This window comes from Sciurus carolinensis, chromosome 5 (genome assembly GCF_902686445.1).
Source record: "Sciurus carolinensis chromosome 5, mSciCar1.2, whole genome shotgun sequence".
Taxonomy (NCBI): domain Eukaryota; kingdom Metazoa; phylum Chordata; class Mammalia; order Rodentia; family Sciuridae; genus Sciurus; species Sciurus carolinensis.
In genome coordinates, this window is record NC_062217.1 from 168,159,821 (window position 1) to 168,177,112 (window position 17,292).

Here is a 17,292-nt window from a genome sequence, read left to right on the forward strand (position 1 = left end):
ATATGTTTATTTCCTTGATTATCATGATGGTACCACATTTACTTCCTGTGTCCAGATTCATCAGATTGTACACATTAAACATGTGCAGGGTTTTGGTATATCAATTACACCTCATTTTTTTAATTAGTACCATAAAAAGAATATAAAATTGCTCATTGACATTTTTATGCTGATTACATATTGAAGTGATAATATTTTGGGGATACTGAATTAAGATGTATTATTAAAACTAATTTCACCTGTTTCTTTTCCCTTTTTAAAAGGTGGTTAACCAGAAAATGTAAAACTTGGCTTAAATTCCATTATAAACCTTTGCTTTATGCCACTATCATCCCTGGGTTAAATGCTGTGTGTGGATTTTCTTATCTAATTCTTCCAACAGCCAGATGTGGGTAATATTCATTTTCCAAATGCAGAAAATCATGCTCAACTAGGTTAAGTATTGTCCCTAAGGTTGAGGGAACCATAACACAAACAATCAGACTTCGGGGCCCTGGAGCTCAATCTCTAAAGTCTCCTAAACTCTCTCGGCCACGTTGAAATCCTGCTGACTACTGAGAAGGTGAGAGACATCAGGAGGACCCATGCGCGAGGAAGAAAGCTGAGCGGGTGGCCGTGCTGAGCCAAGCCTGCGCTCACCTTTCTTTCTCTTGCACTTCCTCCTCCCAGACACGGGTGTCCTTGCGTAGAAGGTGACCATGGCTCTGGGCTGCCCTCACTTTCAACTCCTATTCCTGCCTGAGACAGTCACCTGTGGATTCACTGTTTCCCCAAGACAGCGGCCAGCTTCTTAGGGAAGAATCCATATCTCTCTGTCCTTTGGCTTTGTCCCTAGCCCCAGACAGACAGACAGACACACACACACACACACACCCCAGGCACATGGAGTCCCAAGAACAGTGTCTGCACGTCTGCTCTCTGCCCAGCATTCAATGTTATTGAACAAATAAATAAATAGACGCTGGAATACAGGAAGATGGCTTGGCTGCTCCCAGCTGGCATATTTGTGTTCACTTCCAAACGTTAACAGAAGGGAGCAAACACATGACAAGCCTGTGGCCCTCGCGTTTAAGTGGCCCAGCTGAAGGCTAGCAGTACAGTCCATTTAGGACCCTCTCTCCCTCCCTCTCCCCCGTGGGGCCCCTGCTGTGTCTCTTTGCCTCTGTGCACTTCAGTTATCTGAGAAATTGGACAACCGCTTATTTCAAGGGGTTGTTTTGAGAATGACACCAGCGAATCCACGTCAATCCCCTGGCGGAGAGCCTGGAGCTCGGGCGGTGCTCAGCAAGGCCTCTGGCCTCCTGGCGTCCAGGGCAATGGCCTCGCTCCAGGCTGCGGAGTAGGTGAGGAGGCACGTCGCTCCTGCCCTCGTCCCCAGCTGCTGGCAGTCACCGGCTTTCTCCCTCCATGCTCTTACCTACTCTGGGTATTTCATAGAAATGAAATCAACACGTGACAACCTGGACACCTGGCACATTTCAGGGTTGCTGGCTCCTTCCAAAGTTCTCCATTTTGCTTGGGTAAAGGTGATGGACTTCTCCTGGGGACATGAGGCAGATGAAGAGGGTCCTTGTCTTTCTCTTCGATACTGAATTCCAGGAGTCATTTTCCTCATGTTCTTTCTCAACAGCTCTGTCACCCTCCCCCGTCCCAGAGGATGTCAGCCCTCCAGCCCCGTCGTCAGGTAGGTCAAGAGCTACGAGTTCCCACACCACAGGTGTAAATGCCACACGCAGCCGGTTAAGCCTGTAGGAAGGAAGAGCTGGCATTCACTGCCAAGGGTCAGGAGAATGTGGGGCGCCCAGGGTCACCGGCAGCTCCAGACTCCGACCCAGGAGGCAAGGGCTCCATCTGTCTTGCTCACCACGGTATCCCCAGCACCTGTCACAGGAACGGGCACCCTGTAGGCAGCCAGTGAAAGTTCGCTGAATGAATCAAAGAACATGTGAGTCGCACCTGTGTGGGCAGGGCATGTGCCCCTTCTCGGGCAGCTCTGCTCCTGGCCAGGGGTAATGCAGATCCCTGCACTCGAGAGACTCAGGCTTCGCTCTGAAAAACACCAGCAGCCCCCATTTGTACGACGATCTCTTTCCTTAGAGAAAAGAGTTAGTCTTTCACATGAGAGCAAACTAACGAAGCCAGAGGCCTCTAACAAATATTTTTTTATGTTGCTTTCTCAGCAGACGATGGAAAGCTGCCAACCGTCTTATCAGGTGAGGGCAGCGATCCCACGGTCGGTCAGTCCTGCGGTTGCTCAGCCTCGCCATCTGATGGATGTGCAGGCAAATGGGTCACCAGGTTGTATGATGTCCTCTGTGGGCTCATCAAGGACCATCAGCCTCCTTGTGAATACCATGAACTTACAACTTCTTCAGGGACTTATCCGGTTGCTGCCACGCACCCTCTTGCAGAACCTACTGTTGCTGCAGGGCGAGGGCATCGGGGCAGCAGGACCAGGCTTGGGAGCTCTCTGTCAGCCACCTGACCTTGGCTCCAGCCTCACCAGAAATCTGGCAGTTCCTTATGAGCCCGTGGCCAGTGCAGATGTTTGGGTTAAGGTGTGGCCCGGGGGCTCTTCCCCAGATGCGAATTGAGTCCTTTTCTGATGTGTCCTGTGTCTGTCTCAGGAAAGGGACTTTGGTCCTCACTAACTGCCATTTCCATGTCATTTCAGTTCTACCTGTGGCCGAGCCAGCACCTGCCAGTCGCAGAGCCAACATACCAGAGCTTGGTCCCCCAGGTAAGCAACCTGCCCCAGGGGACCAGCCGCTGCTCTTGTGAACCACTGAGAGGAGTCCACACCAGGAGGGGGCCTGGGGGAGTGGGCAGCTGGAGGCCACTGAGGTGCAGGGAGAGCTCTGTAGTGAGGGGAGAAGGCCCACCCACCTCCAGACCTGGGCTGATGGGTTGGTCCTGCTGACAGTTTTGGCGTCTGCTCAGCTCCACGTTCCTGCTTCGCCAGGGAAACATCTCGAAGTTCAGAAAACACAAAAATGAGAGAGCAGATAACCACAGAGCCCTTCCCTAACTGGACCAAAGCTTACATTTTGTCCTGTTGGTTTTCCATTTGTATCAAGACAGGAAACAGTAGAAACCCCGCAGGACTGGGGACGCATGTCATGATAGGTGCTGGTCCAGCAGGCGCGAGGCCCTCCATTCCCAGAACCGCAAAAATATAACAATTTCTAAAAATTAAAAAATGTGAAACTCCCGATATCTCCAGTCTGCCTCTCCTCTCTCCTTCCTCACAGACAAATGCTGCCTTGCATTTCACATACATCCTTATCTTTCTCTTTAAAATCTTACAAATCTGAACAACATGCTTTCCATATATGTGATTTTGTGTTTCTTCTTTCACACGAATTATATTAGTCTCTACATATCATGTATTAACAGTTTTTTCCCTTTACTCAGAGTTACATTTTTGGGGGTCCATCTATTTTGGGGTGTGTGTGTGTGTGTGTGTGTGTGTGTGACTGCTCTTTACTTCCCATATTTTTACTGGTGCATTACAGTTGTACATACTGGTGGAACTTGTTGTCACATATTCATACAACATTATAATTTAGCCAGTAGCACTCCCCAGCACCCCAACCCCTCCCACCCCTCGGTCCCTTTTCTCTGCTGATCTTTCTTTGATTTCCCACCCCCGCTTTCTTTTTCTTCTCTATCTTCCTGCATAAGAGAGAAAACATCCATCCCATATTTGTGCATCTAAGTTCTTCAGGAACACTGGTGTGTAGGTTTTTTTCCCTTGGTGTGTCCTTATCTGGTTTTGGTATGTATGCAATACTGGCTTCATAAATTTGTAATGTATTCCCTCCCTTTCTATTTCATGGAGTAATTTAAAGAGTTTTGGCATTAGTTCTTTTTTAAATTAATTTATTTTTATTAAAATTTTTGTCATACATGTATATAGGGTAATAATGTCTGTCTCATTCTACCATCCTTCCCCTCCCCACTGCCCCATCCCTCCCCTCACTCCCCTCTGCATAATCCAAAATTCCTTCATTCTTCCCTACCCACCCCTCACTATGGATCAGTATCCAATTATCAGAGAAAACATATGGCTTTTAGTTTTTTGGGATTGGCTTATTTCTCTTAGCATGATATTCTCTTGTTCCATCAATTTACCTGAAAGTGCCATAATTTCATTCTCCTTTAAGGCTGAATAATATTCCATTGTTATATGTTCCACATTTTCTTTATCCATTCATCTATTGAAGGGCACCCAGACTGGTTCAATAGTTTAACTATTGTGAATTGAACTGCTATAAACATTAATGTGGCTGTGTCACTGTAGTATGCTGATTTTAAGTCCTTTGGGTATAAACCAAAGAGTGGGATAGTTAGGTCAAATGGTGATTCCCTTCCAAGTTTCCTTAGGAATCTCCATAATGTTTTCCAAAGTGATTGCACCAATCTGAAGTCCCACCAACAATGTTTGAATGTGCCTTTTCCCCCACATATTCACCAACACTTATTATTACTTGTTCTTTTTTTTATTGTGAACAAATGAGATACATGTTGTTTCTCTATTTGTACATGGAGTCAAGGCATACCATTTGTGTAATCATAAATTTACATAGTGTAATGTTGTTTGATTCATTCTGTTATTTTTTTTCCCTTCCCCTCCACCCCTCCCACCCCTCCCACCCCTCTTTTCCCTTATACAGTCCTTCCTTCCTCCATTCTTACCACCTTCCTTATCCCAAACCCTAAACCAAACCCTAATCCTAACGCTAACCCCTCCCACCCCCCATTATATTTCCTCATCCGCTTATCAGTGAGATCATTCATCCTTTAGTTTTTTGAGATTGGCTTATCTCACTTAGCATGATATTCTCCAATTTCATCCATTTGCCTGCTAATGCTATAATTTTATCATTCTTCATGGCGGGGTAATATTCCATTGTATATATATGCCACAGTTTCTTTATCCATTCATCAACTGAAGGGCATCCAGGTTGGTTCCACAATCTGGCTATGGTGAATTGAGCAGCAATGAACATTGATGTGGCTGTATCTCTGTAGTATGCTGATTTTAAGTCCTTTGGGTATAGGCCAAGGAGTGGGATAACTGGGTCAAATGGTGGTTCCATCCCAAGCTTTCTGAGGAATCTCCATACTGCTTTCCAGAGTGGTTGCACTAATTTGCAACCCCACCAGCAATGTATGAGTGTACCTTTTTCCCCACATCCTCGCCAACACCTATTGTTACTTGTGTTCTTGATCATTGCCATTCTGACTGGAGTGAGATGAAATCTTTGAGTAGTTTTAGTTTGCATTTCTCTAAAGAGATGATGGACATTTTTCATGTTTGTTGATTGATTGTATTTCTTCTGTGAAGTGTCCGCTCAGTTCCTTAGCCCACTTATTGATTGGGTTTTTAGATTTCTTTTTATGTCCTGGAGATTATATTCTATCTGAGGTGCAGGTGGTAAAGATTTTCTCCCACTCCGTAGGCTCTCTCTTCATGTTATTGATTGTTTCTTTTGCTGAGAAGAAGCTTTTTAGTTTGAATCTGTTCCATTTATTGATTCTTAATTTTACTTCTTGCATTTTAGGAGTCTTGTCAAGGAAATCAGGTCCTAAACTGACACATTGAAGATTTGGGCCTGCTTTTTCTTCTACTAGGTGCAGGTTTCTGTTGTAGTGCCTAAGTCTCCGATCCACTTTGAGTTGATTTTTATGCAGGGTGAGAGATAGGGGTTTAATTTCACTTTGTTACACATGGATTTCCCATTTTCCCAGCACCGTGTGTTGAAGAGACTACGTGTGACTGCCCTTAACTGCTCCAGAATATTTCATTTTTGGAATATACCATTTAATTTAATCCATTTCCCCATGAATGGAAAAACATTTTCCTAAAGCTCCATGTCCCCCTGCTGATGTCAAGTCGTGAAGCCCCTGTACAGGAGAAAATACCGTCTGCCACCTGATCTGCTTTGTTCAGTGACTGACAGCACACTGCGTCGTGGTGTGATGGTTAACTACTTAGGTCCTGCAGTGTCCAGCACACCTGAGGCAATTGAAGGGCTAGCCTTAATTTGTCAGCCAGGCCAATGTGGTAAGATCAGGAGGTAAGTTTCCAACACTTACCCTTGCTTTGTCTCCATAGAAGACTGGCCCGAGCTGAGGCTGGTGAATGGCACAGGAAGATGCTCTGGGCGGGTAGAGGTCTCCTACCAGGGCACCTGGGGCACAGTCTGCGATGACGGCTGGGGCCTGCCGGAAGCGCAGGTGGTATGCAGACAGCTTGGGTGTGGCCAGGCCGTGTCCGCCCCCCTTGGCTCCCACTTTGGCCCCGGCTTTGGAAGGATCCTCCTGGACAATGTGCGCTGCATTGGCACAGAGAGCAGCCTGGCCCTGTGCACCCACAATAGCTGGTTCACACACGACTGTGGTCACGAGAAGGATGCCGGGGTCATCTGCTCTGGTGAGGGTCTTTTTGCCTTCTAAATGGCCGGTGGACAGAATGGGTTGCGACTTCTCCTGGGAGGGCCCATTCCCCCTCTCTCCGCACTAAAGGTTCTAGAACAAAGGGCAGGCCCCTCCCTCCAGGGAAGACTGACTCCTGGGTCCCCTCCCCGTCTGCCGAGCACTGATACTCTGTGTGGTGGAAGAGGGTTGCATATGAACCTGCTGGATGAAGGTTTAAGCGGTTGCAGGACAATGGTTGAAGGTCTGTCTTCTCCTGAAGCCTGGAAGGTGTCCCGTGGACATTCCCGCCCTCCCTAAAGGTGGACTCAGAACCCGGCTCACGCATGGAGCTTGCTCTCTATGCTGGGGCTTCCTTCTCAGGAAACCTGCTAATTCTGACCTGAATGTCCCCCGTGGGGCAGCTGCTCCTGAGTAGATCCTGGGCAGAACCGGGGTGAGGCTCCCCAGGAAGCTCCATGCTAAAGGGTGACGTCAGTGAAGAGAGACTGAGGGACGAGCTGGAGGTGCCAAGTCCCTAGACACAGAAGCTCCCCAGTCAGAATGTAGTCCCCAGGCGGCTGCAGGCAAGACTGGCCTGTGGCCATTTGAAGACTGCGACTGAGAGTCCTCGCTTCAGGGCCCACTCCACGGTGACTAAGCCCATCACCCATCACTAAGTACCTACTTGAGGGAAGATGGCCATCTATTTTCCAGAGTGCCTAGATCAGAAATCCCCTCGGGTGTCGGTAGAGCCCGATCCTTCCTAACCGACACAGAAATGGCAGTAGTTGGAGATTTCACAGACGTGTGATTGCAGAGTAGGTCTGCCATTCGGAAACACCACAGGCCCATCTCAGGGACGCTATTTTATCCTGCAGCAGCGTTTTCAAATGGTATTTTGTACTAAACTTACCTAAGGGTTTATTAAAACCTGACTGCTGGGCCCTACCCTGAGCTTTGGATCCAGCGCTTCTAGGAAGGGGTAGGGGAATTTGCCTTCCTGACAAGTCCGAGATGCTTAAGTGGCTGGTCTGGGGACTACTCTGAGAGTCGCTGCCCTAAGGCTTAATTTAAGAGGAGTATTTTTATCCTAATAAATAGAAGCAGAGTCAGCACGGTCCTCTCCGTGGTTGCCCTCCTCCTCATCTCCGCCCTCACCGCCGTGGACATGGTCCTCATCTTCACCTCCATCTCCAGTGCTGTCAATGTCAACGTCATCAGCACCAGCACCTTCACCATCCCCATTAGCACCTACCTCCAGCCTCCCCAGTAAGTCCCCTTTTGTGAGTTGCTCCTGTTGTCTTCAGTTTGTGCGTTTTCGCAGTTATTTACGTACAGAGCTTAACATCCGAAGGAGAACTTTGAATTATTAAAATATCTTCAAACCTCTGGAGATCTAGTACTATGCCAACAGGTCTCCGTGACGAATTGCTGTTCCATTTACAGCGCCGGCCTGGGGCGCCTTCCTGGCCTCTCCTCTTCCATCTGGCAGCCACCAACCTGACCCCGGCTTTCATCTCCGCTTTCTTTCTGAATGACCACAGGCTTCTACCTGGCTTCTGTGCCCGTGTGCCCCCAATGTTCTAAGCCTTTGTTTATGTGCACAGTTACCTTTTACTGAAAGTCAGGTTTATTGAGGTTTAATTTACCTACAGTAAAAATTGCCATCTAGTGCAAGGACTCCTATTGGCTGCAGTAGTGCAGCTCTTGCCGCCATCAGAACACAGTCCTTCCACTGCCTTACAAAGTTGCCTCCTGCCCCTTTGCAGTTAAACCTCTCTTGAGCCCCAGTCCTGACACGAATATGATTTCTGGTTCTCTCTGTTTGCCTTTCCTGGAATAGCGCATGACACCACCAGGCAGCACATAGCGTCTGCACCGGGAATTTTTTTTTTTACTTACCTAATGCTGATGCGAGTCATCCATTTAATTCCACGTATCAAATAATTGTTCTTTTTTTTATTGCTAAGTATGGATATACCAAAATTTGTTTCTCCATGCACAATTTGATGGATCTTAAAATTATTTCTTATTTTTACCATTATGAATAAAACTACCATAAATATTCACATACAGGCTGCAGGCTGTTTCCCAAATTTTACAGCCATACAAATTTTGTATTTCCACCAGCAACATAAGAGAGTTACATTTTCTCAACATCCTTGTCAACACTTTGGATTATCTGTTTTTTAAGCTGGGTCATAATAGTACCTCTACTATAATAAGCTATGGTTGTACCCTTATGTGATTTTCAGTTGTATTTCTCTAAAGATTAATGATATTGAGGATTTTTTTCATGAGCTTATTCATATCTCTTTGCCGAAATAACCAAACCTTTTATCCTTTAAAAAAAAATAAAAACTGCCAGGCACAATGGTACACGCCCATAATCCCAGCAGCTTGGGAGGCTGAGACAGGAGGATCACAAGTTGGAGGGCAGCCTCAGCAACTTAGGGAGGCACTAAGCAACTTAGTGAGACCCTGTCTCAAAATAAGAAATAAAAAGGGCTGGGGATTTGGCTCAGTGGTTAAGCGCCCCTGAATTCAATCCCTAAAACTAAAACAATTGAATTGCTTTTTTCCAAAAAAATTTAAGTATTTCTTGAATTAGGGATAGTCCTATTTATTTATTTATTTTTAAATTTATGAACCTCCTTCATATTTATTAGCACATCTGATCCCTAGTTTATATGTCAGGAAACTGAAGTCTATTTATAGTATGAAAGGGAACAGGAATTGGATCTCATGTTGAAATGGTCTTATCTTTGGTCTGAAAACTCCCTGGGCCCCTTAGAACTGATTTCTCTTGTTAGATTTCCACAAGGAAACACTGACTTGGGGCACCCAGCTGCCGTCCCTTAGCTCGGCCTCAGCCCGTCCTTGGGTCACTCTTTATTGCTGATGAATGTTGTCTTCTCTCTGTAGCTGCTGAGAAAATAATCGAACCCTTCACTCCTGCGGAAGAGCCAACACCAACAGGTACATAGAAAATGCTTTGGGGTTTACATTGAAGCTTACATCCTGTGAATTTATTAAAGCTTGTAGGAGACTGCATATTTCTAGAAATATACCCTGCCAGGCCTGAGATAGTGGAACGAGGGGGTTTCTGAGAACGAGATCCTGGTAACAGCAACTCAGCAGGAAGTTCAGCGCAGCGTTGCACACCCTGCACACTCACGCGCACACATGGGCTCTCTGGTCCTGTGTGTGCAGGAAACACTGCTTTCAACACGGGAAGCGGGCTTCTTTCCTACAGGATGTCAAGGGGTCTTTAACATACAATTAGTCCCCACGGCAGTCACAGGACACCTTGCTTAGGAAGACCCATGACCCTCAACTCCCTTTTCTTCCTGTGCCATCTCTCAGGAAGTCTTCCGCATGACGTTAAAAAAAAAAAATGCTGGGATCCAGTGATGGGGGTTAATGCGCACGCCACCAAGGTATTGGAGTCACATTAAGTGCATACGCCCTTTGTTCCCTAGTACTGGGAATTGGAGGCTGACCTGAGGTTCCCAACTGCCTGCAGGGAGACCTTTCTCTCCCTTGCACCTGTCAGAGTCCTTCCATGGCTTCAGTGTCCATGTCAGCATGTGGCTTCTTGCCCTGGTCTCCATAAGAGCACACATCCTGTGTGTTTGTTCCCTTCCCGTTGACGCACCTCACAATCCACCTCGTGTTCCGGACGCACGTTGGCTGTTCAGCTTCTGACTAGAGGGGTTGTAGCCTCGTGGGTGCAAGCACTCAGTCTTGCCTTCCATCAAAGTTTTTGACTGAATGGTGGCACTGGGCATTACTGTGACTGCTTCCATTCCCTTAGGTTTCGTAAGTGCCACATCTTTAGATCTGTCTTCTATTTTTCTATGATGATTTCTACCGAGCAAAGCTGACCATGAGCATATAGTGGATGAATTAAAAGCGAAGTAATCTTCTTTAGGGGTGACGATGGTGACTGACTAGATGAGTCCAAATAAAACAAAGCAGGAAGTTGTAGCAGGGACCGGGTCTTGGACGAGCCCATTCTGCAGTGCGCTCACTTAATTCTCTATGCTAATGACAGTGGCCCAAGTTCCCTGCTCCTTTTCCTTGACCTCCTCTCAGGGCGGTCACTGATCACAGCCCCCGAGGCCTCGACTCCTCCACCTGCGGGGCTGGGAAGTAGGTCCTGAGAAAGGAAGGGCTGCCGGATGAGAGACGGGGACCCACAAGCGGAAAGCAACCCACTCATGAGCTGTGGAGTGTTGGCAATTTTGTTAACCCTGTTGAGTCTCAGCTTCTTCATCTGTAAAAATTAAGAAAGAAACATGTAAGTTAGTGGTTCTTGGGGGTCCTGGCTTTTCACTCACAACAAATGCCACAACAATAAATCCACATGGAAAGAATTTTATGAGACCAAAGGGACCTAGTTGCTCCAGGACAATGTAGCTGTGGAAGACGAAGTGTCGGTGGCTGTGGCTTGCTTGTGGACAGGCGAGTTTGTATTTTGCTGGCTATATTGACAATTCCCATTTCTATTCCTGTTCACAACGGGGGAACCATATGTGGATAATATGTTCTTGTTAGGAGTTCTAGAAGTTCCATAAGGAGGCGTTCATCTTTTGAAAGAGAGGAGATAGCAAAGCCCTATTTTCACATGAAATTGAAGATTATTCTGGCTATTGTTCATGTGTGGGTGCTTGAGAACTATGTGATCTTGCATGTGTGTAAAATGAGGATGTGACCGCCTAGGGATTTAAAAGGTTAAAAAAAAAAAAAAAAAAACTTCCAGAGGCACAGCACCCAGTGTCCCTCTTCTGAGCCCCCTGCCCCAGGCAGTGTGGTCAGGCGGGGGCAGCCCCCACAGGGGCCCTTTGGGGCAGGCTCTGGGAAGATCCTGTGGGATGACACGCAGGTTGTGGACAGCAAGAGCCACCTGGGGCAGCATGTGCACAGGGGCCAGGGTAAGCACAACTGTGGGCACCTGGAGGGTGCTGGTGCCATCTGTGCAGGGGAGGGGCTGGCTGTCAGCATTTGGCGAGGACTCCTAGCTCCCCTACTCATCCTTCCCTCACACACACACACACACACACACACACACACACACCACAGTTCAGTCCAGGAACACAGCAGATCCAGGTGAGTCACCAAAGCTGCCGATACTCTGTCCATGTTTGGCATCAGCCTAACCAGCCCCTTGACTGCCAAGAGGGCTTGCATGCTGAACCAGGCTCAGAAGGTCAAGCCAAACTTGAATCTAAAAATCACAATATTTGTCACAAAAAAAATAAGTTCTTCCATCTTGTGAAAGAAATAAAAGTAGCTAAAGCACAACACAGCAGGTTCTTTTATGATAGCACTGGTCAGGTCTGAGGGGGCTGCCCCTCTGGACACAGAACAACTGTCCATTTCACCTGGTCCCTTCACCCAGATCCCATACTTACCTTATCCATATGACCTCAGAGACCTTTCAGTTTGTGACCTCTGGGTGACAGGCTGAATTTGTCAGCTGGTGCTCAAGGCCCTCCACTTCCTGGGCCTACTGACCTATCCAAAGCTCTCCGTCCCTCCAGTTGGCTGTCTGCCCCACCGGGCTCCCCACTTTCCTGATTCGGTCCCACTTGCTCCTGTAGTGGCTTCTCTGCAAACTATCAGCTCCACAGGTTGCACCCAGTCTGTCCTGAGCGGCCTCTCTCTGCGGGGCCTGGGGCTTCCTGGTGGTGAGTTTTGGCGATTGTGGAGTGATGCCTCCATGGTGGAGATGTTGAACCTTTCCTGCACTCAACAACTTCCCCTGGAGCTATTTCAGAGTCGGCCCTTCCCTGACGGGTCTGCTCTGCCATCATCCCTGCTTGCTTCAGGGGAGGTCAGGACGGTAGCAGACATGGGGAGAAGGCAGCAAAGGGAGACAGTGGGCAGCTGATGGAAGCGCAGGTCACGTGGGAACAATTTCCCATGAGTTTTGCTTTCTCTAGCAGCCCTGAGGTCAATAAGCCGCAATGCCCTGATCTGCCCTCCATAGAGACTTGGGGACTTGAGGTCACAGGCCCTGGAATGCAATGATACCTCTTTTCCTACTGAGTCCTGGCAGGAGGCAGGCACCCCTTGAAGAAATCGTGTCTCTTCTCCCAGTGTTGCCACCCTGCTCTGACGACAGTCTGTCCTTTTCACCCATCACCAGCCCACGAGAACCTGCTTCCCACCTCTGCGGTGATGCCAGCAGCTCAGCGCCCGCCTTCCTCTGCACCGGCAGGTAGGGCTGTGTCGTTCTGTGTTACTTTTGGACAACTCTGCTCATTTGACAATGTCGGGATGAGCGAACACGTGTCACTGGGAACCTGTAGAGCAATGAGTGAGGCAGACATCGTGCCAGCTGAGTCCACGGGGCAGTACTGGACAGGAGTGGATGCTGCCACGGGGTGTACGGATGCAGGGGTGCCCGGAAGAGGGTCACCCTCCAGACCCGAGGGATCAGGGCAGGACACAAATGTCTCAGGCAGGGCCTGGAGGGTGAAGGGGCGATGGGACTGTGCCTGACAGAAAAGTCATAGACAGACTCCCTGTGGGCTGCTGAGCAGGAGACAGCTACTCTCCAGAGCAGGACCTAGAGCAGCCAATGACCACACAGAGTCGCTGACAAGGGAGGAGGCTCAGACCCTCTAAGATTTTTTTTTTTTAATGTGGTCAGGGTTAAGTAATATTTAGGGGAATTCAGATTGAGTTGGGCCTTGGATTTTTGTAAACTAAGTTCAGTCTGAGGCTAGATAATATCAGATCTGATACTTCCCTTGATCTGTTGGTACTGCAAAAAGATTTGGGGAGGACTGAGAAGAGCCACTGTCCCTGCCCTGGATTGAAAGGATTCCAGGTGAGATGACGCCCAGCAGGCCTGTTGACCATGGCCTTGAGAAGACAGCAAAGGCGCCATCTTGGTTTTTTGATTCTTGACTGTTTGAATTAACATTCCGTAACTTTGTCCCCCTCATTTATTAACTGCTGGTCTTGCGTGACCCCACGCACTGGACCAGGTCCTGCAGTGCAAACACAAATGACTCACTCAGGACCAATTCTCAGGGAGCATGAATTTACTAGGGAGACAAGTCTTGTTCACAGAAAACTGTGACTGAACTACCGTGGGGAGGGAGACTTGGTCTGTGAGAGGCTTGCCACGCTCCTCCTGCATCCTCAGACCAAGGCTGGTCTGCGCCCCAAGGGCTCCTGCAACAGTCATGACCACACCCACTGTTTTCCCACCCATCTCACCCCAGGCGAGTGAGACCTTAACCCATCTCTGCATCCCCACCCACCTAAGCAATAACAAGCCTTGACAAGCCCTCTTTCAAGTGCTCTTCCACTCTTTAGCCTCAAGACAGTTTATAATCACTCTTACCCTCAAGGTCACAGAGCTAGTCAGGGGTGCTGGACTTTAGACTCAATCTCCCTGGCCTGACATCCATTGCCCTTTCCACTCAATCTCCCTGTCTTCTGTCACCACCTGCTGGGGGAGATAAGATGTGTGCATTGTTGGTTCTACGTATGACAGTGTGGCCAGTCCCAGGAGCACCACGGCTAGCAGCTAGAAAGTGAAAACGTCAGTCCTAGTCTGGATGATCACAAAACCTCATCCACTGGGGTGGAATCTGAAGGATGGAGGGACTTCAGTGGGCAGGAATGGGATGGTACTTTAAACCAAGAAAATGGCATTGAAAAAGAAGGGAAACGTGGGGCATTTGTTAATGGATGAGCGTTTGGTTTCATGGTGCAAATCCCCACTCAAGAAAGATTAATTGAAGGGGGTATACGGTGGGTTATAGACGGGTCTTAGAGAACCCAGTCCGGGGTACAAACCTGAGTCATTCCCTCACTCCCTGGACCTCCCTTCTTCCTCTTTCCCCTCATGAGTCATTTTGAGATCTTCTCTGTTCACTTGTCTGCCCTTGTATGACATCCTGGTTGCCTGGAATGGGGGTAACATCCCCCGAGTCCTCTAGCTCTCTTCCCAATTCCAGATACCCAGCAGAGAGAACCTGCACAATCCGGTGCCTGGATCGGTTTCTCTGGAGTCAGATGTGCACTCCAGATCAGATCAGGCAAACTTCCCCGGGGGGAAGTGGCTTTGGCCCCCATGCCTCATCCTGACTATGGAAGGATCAGGTTATCTGAAAAGAGAGTATGGAAAAAGGAAGTGTGTAAGTTATCTATTGCCATGTGAAGCCATCGCAAACACCGTGGCTTGAAACAACCACCAAGGATAATTGCTCACAAGGAGTCAGCTGGGTAGTTCTGCGGATTCAGGAGAGGCTCAGATGAACTTGGACTGGGTTTGCTTGTGAATCTGTGGTTAGACTCTCTGGCCCAGAATGGCCCCCTTCACACATCTGGCCCTTCTGTAGTTGTCACCTGAAGTGACAGAGGTGACAAAGCTGCATGTCCTTCGTCACCCAGCAGACTAGCTCAAGCTTATTCACATGATGCTCCTGAATGCCCAGGGGGTGAGCTGCAGCTGAGAGGCCTCTCATGCCCTCATGGCATATGAGGCCTGTCCACACTCTCTTGGCCAAGGTGAGCCAAAGGCCCCTAGTCTAGTATCAAGGGGTGAAGAAAGGGCTCAATGGAAGAGGCCACAATGTCACATCGTAAAGAGTGAAAATATAGGGAAAAGAAGAACTGGGGCCATTTCTAGAAAGAATCCCTACAGGCAAGCTGTCCTAAAATAGGGTGAGGATAAGGAAGGTGTCACTTGGAGCCCACATGTCTGGTGAGTGGCATGGACTCACTCATAGCAGCACAAGGAGGATTAGGACAGAGAGTCCATCATGCAGACAATACTCCAGTCACCAATGAGCTGGGGGCAGCTCTCACTCCTCTGACCCTTTGTCCTTCCCCAGGAGGCTGGGCGCCTGTGCAGCTGGTAGGCACCCCTGGGAGGTGTGCTGGCCGTGTGGAAGTTTTCTATCAAGGAGTCTGGGGCACTGTGTGTGATGACCTCTGGGACCTTTCGGCAGCAAACATCATCTGCAGGCAGCTGGAGTGTGGCCGGGCCATTTCAGCCCCAGGCGAGGCCCACTTTGGGGAAGGTTCTGGGAAGATTCTCCTTGACAATGTGCACTGCAGAGGCCATGAGCAGCACCTTGGGCAATGTTCTCATGCTGGCTGGTTCTCCCACAACTGTGGCCACCAGGAAGATGCCAGCGTGATCTGTTCAGGTAACCACTGGCCCCTCCCATGCGGGGCCCAGCCTCAGCTCTTCCCAAGAGCATGCTTTTTACAGATGAACTTGAGCCAGTGTGTTATCCACTCACAGCAGATGTTTTCATCTCCCGTGCCTATAGATGCTGAATATTCCACCGTCACACCGACAGGTGAGGAGGGTGAGGTTCGAGCGTGCAGCTCAACGCTTTGGAGAACAGGTTCTGCTGGAAATTAGTAGTGTCTTGACCTCTAAGCCTGTGGGGTGGTTAAGGGATGTGGAATGACCTGATTGTCCAGTGGGAGAGGTGGACATGTCTAACAGTCACCTAGCTGAGCCTCACTTGCTACATCTCCATCTACTCACTGTGCATTTCACACACAGGAAATGGATTTCTCAATATCTCAGACTTCTGAAGAGCACTTTGGTGCTTCAGTTTGAGGTTTACATAGGTGTGATGAGCAATGAGTGGGAGGTGGTAAAGATATGGGTGATGGCTAAGGGTGCTTCCTGCCAGGTGCCGAATGGCCACTGGGATAGATCTGGGCAAAGTCAAGGTGAGCCAATCCCAGTTGCCTCGTCCCTCAGGCCCCCCAGAGCCTCCACTGTTATTGGCTCCCATACACTCCCAGCCTCAACACCTAGTTTCCCATGCCCATTCTCTGTTCCTCATCAGACCCCAAGGTTCCTCCATGTCCTACTCGTAGCCATCTCTCAGTGCGAGTCAGGAATAAACATGTTTGGTGAGGGCTAGTAAGTGTTCATTCACATCCCCTCCTGTGTTGTCAACTATACCAGGTGGGAATAAATTGATCCAGGAAGAGAATCCAGGGAGGTGCTGAGCTAAATTTCCTGGTGGGGAGATGTTGGGGACCTGAAGGCAACGCCACAGTTTCTTTAGATCCTGACTCAGCACCTCTGAGCGGCACTGGGTCAAAGGCATCTACATCTATGCTTCTTCCTGTTCCCACAGGACAAGCTCATAACTCCCAGCCTCTGGGTCACCAGAAGAGGCTCTAGGAGTTGGTATTTCATGACTTAAGTTTTCTTATATCTTCAAATTTTAAACATATCTCATTCATGTTTTTAAAAAAGAATGCATAGAAGTCTGGGAATAATTCAGATCAGTGCTTCTTATCGCTAGCACATTAAAGATCCATGCTCAGGCCTGCCCCAGAGGCTCCTTCAGTAGTTCTGGGAGGAGCTGAAATGGTGTGCTTGTTTCCAGCTCCTCAGGATTTTCATGTGTAGACAGTGTGTGGATCTCAGTTCCAGCTGCTGGTTCACGTGTCCTGTTTGTGTTTGGCAGGTCACCCCTTGACTGCCGTGGCAGAGACAATGGCCACAGGTGAGAACTTGTGTCCTTGGAGGCCCTGCTCATTGCCTTCTAGCTCAATCCTTGAAATGATTCTTCAAGGAAACTGTGCCCAGATATTCTTGCTTGATTGAGGTCCCACTTCTGAACCTGTGTTCTAAGGGAGGGACCCAGTAATGATGGCCAGTGAAGTGAGGGTTCCACTCCATTTCTAGTAAGTCAGAGAAGGAACTCCAAACAACCAAGTGATGCCGGACTTCTTGATCTCCCAGCAAGCACACCACAAGTGAAGGGAAGACCTGCAGCTATTAACACAGCGATGTCACCAGGGTGCCACCCAAGGCCATGCTTTTATAGATTGTCCACCATCATATTCTCCATCCTTTCCCTT

The 17,292-nt window shown here is 48.6% G+C and overlaps 1 protein-coding gene across 1 annotated transcript in view; it reads left to right on the plus strand.

Moving 5' to 3' along the window:
• Positions 1-15,163: 15,163 nt before the first annotated feature.
• LOC124985811 (deleted in malignant brain tumors 1 protein-like) overlaps positions 15,164-17,292 on the plus strand; it is a 55,826-nt gene continuing 53,697 nt past the window's right edge. The window contains exons 1-3 of the mRNA XM_047554411.1: positions 15,164-15,602; positions 15,729-15,758; positions 16,896-16,934. Coding sequence (XP_047410367.1) covers positions 15,164-15,602; positions 15,729-15,758; positions 16,896-16,934 — 508 coding nt within the window. The remainder of the gene's footprint in view (positions 15,603-15,728; positions 15,759-16,895; positions 16,935-17,292) is intronic.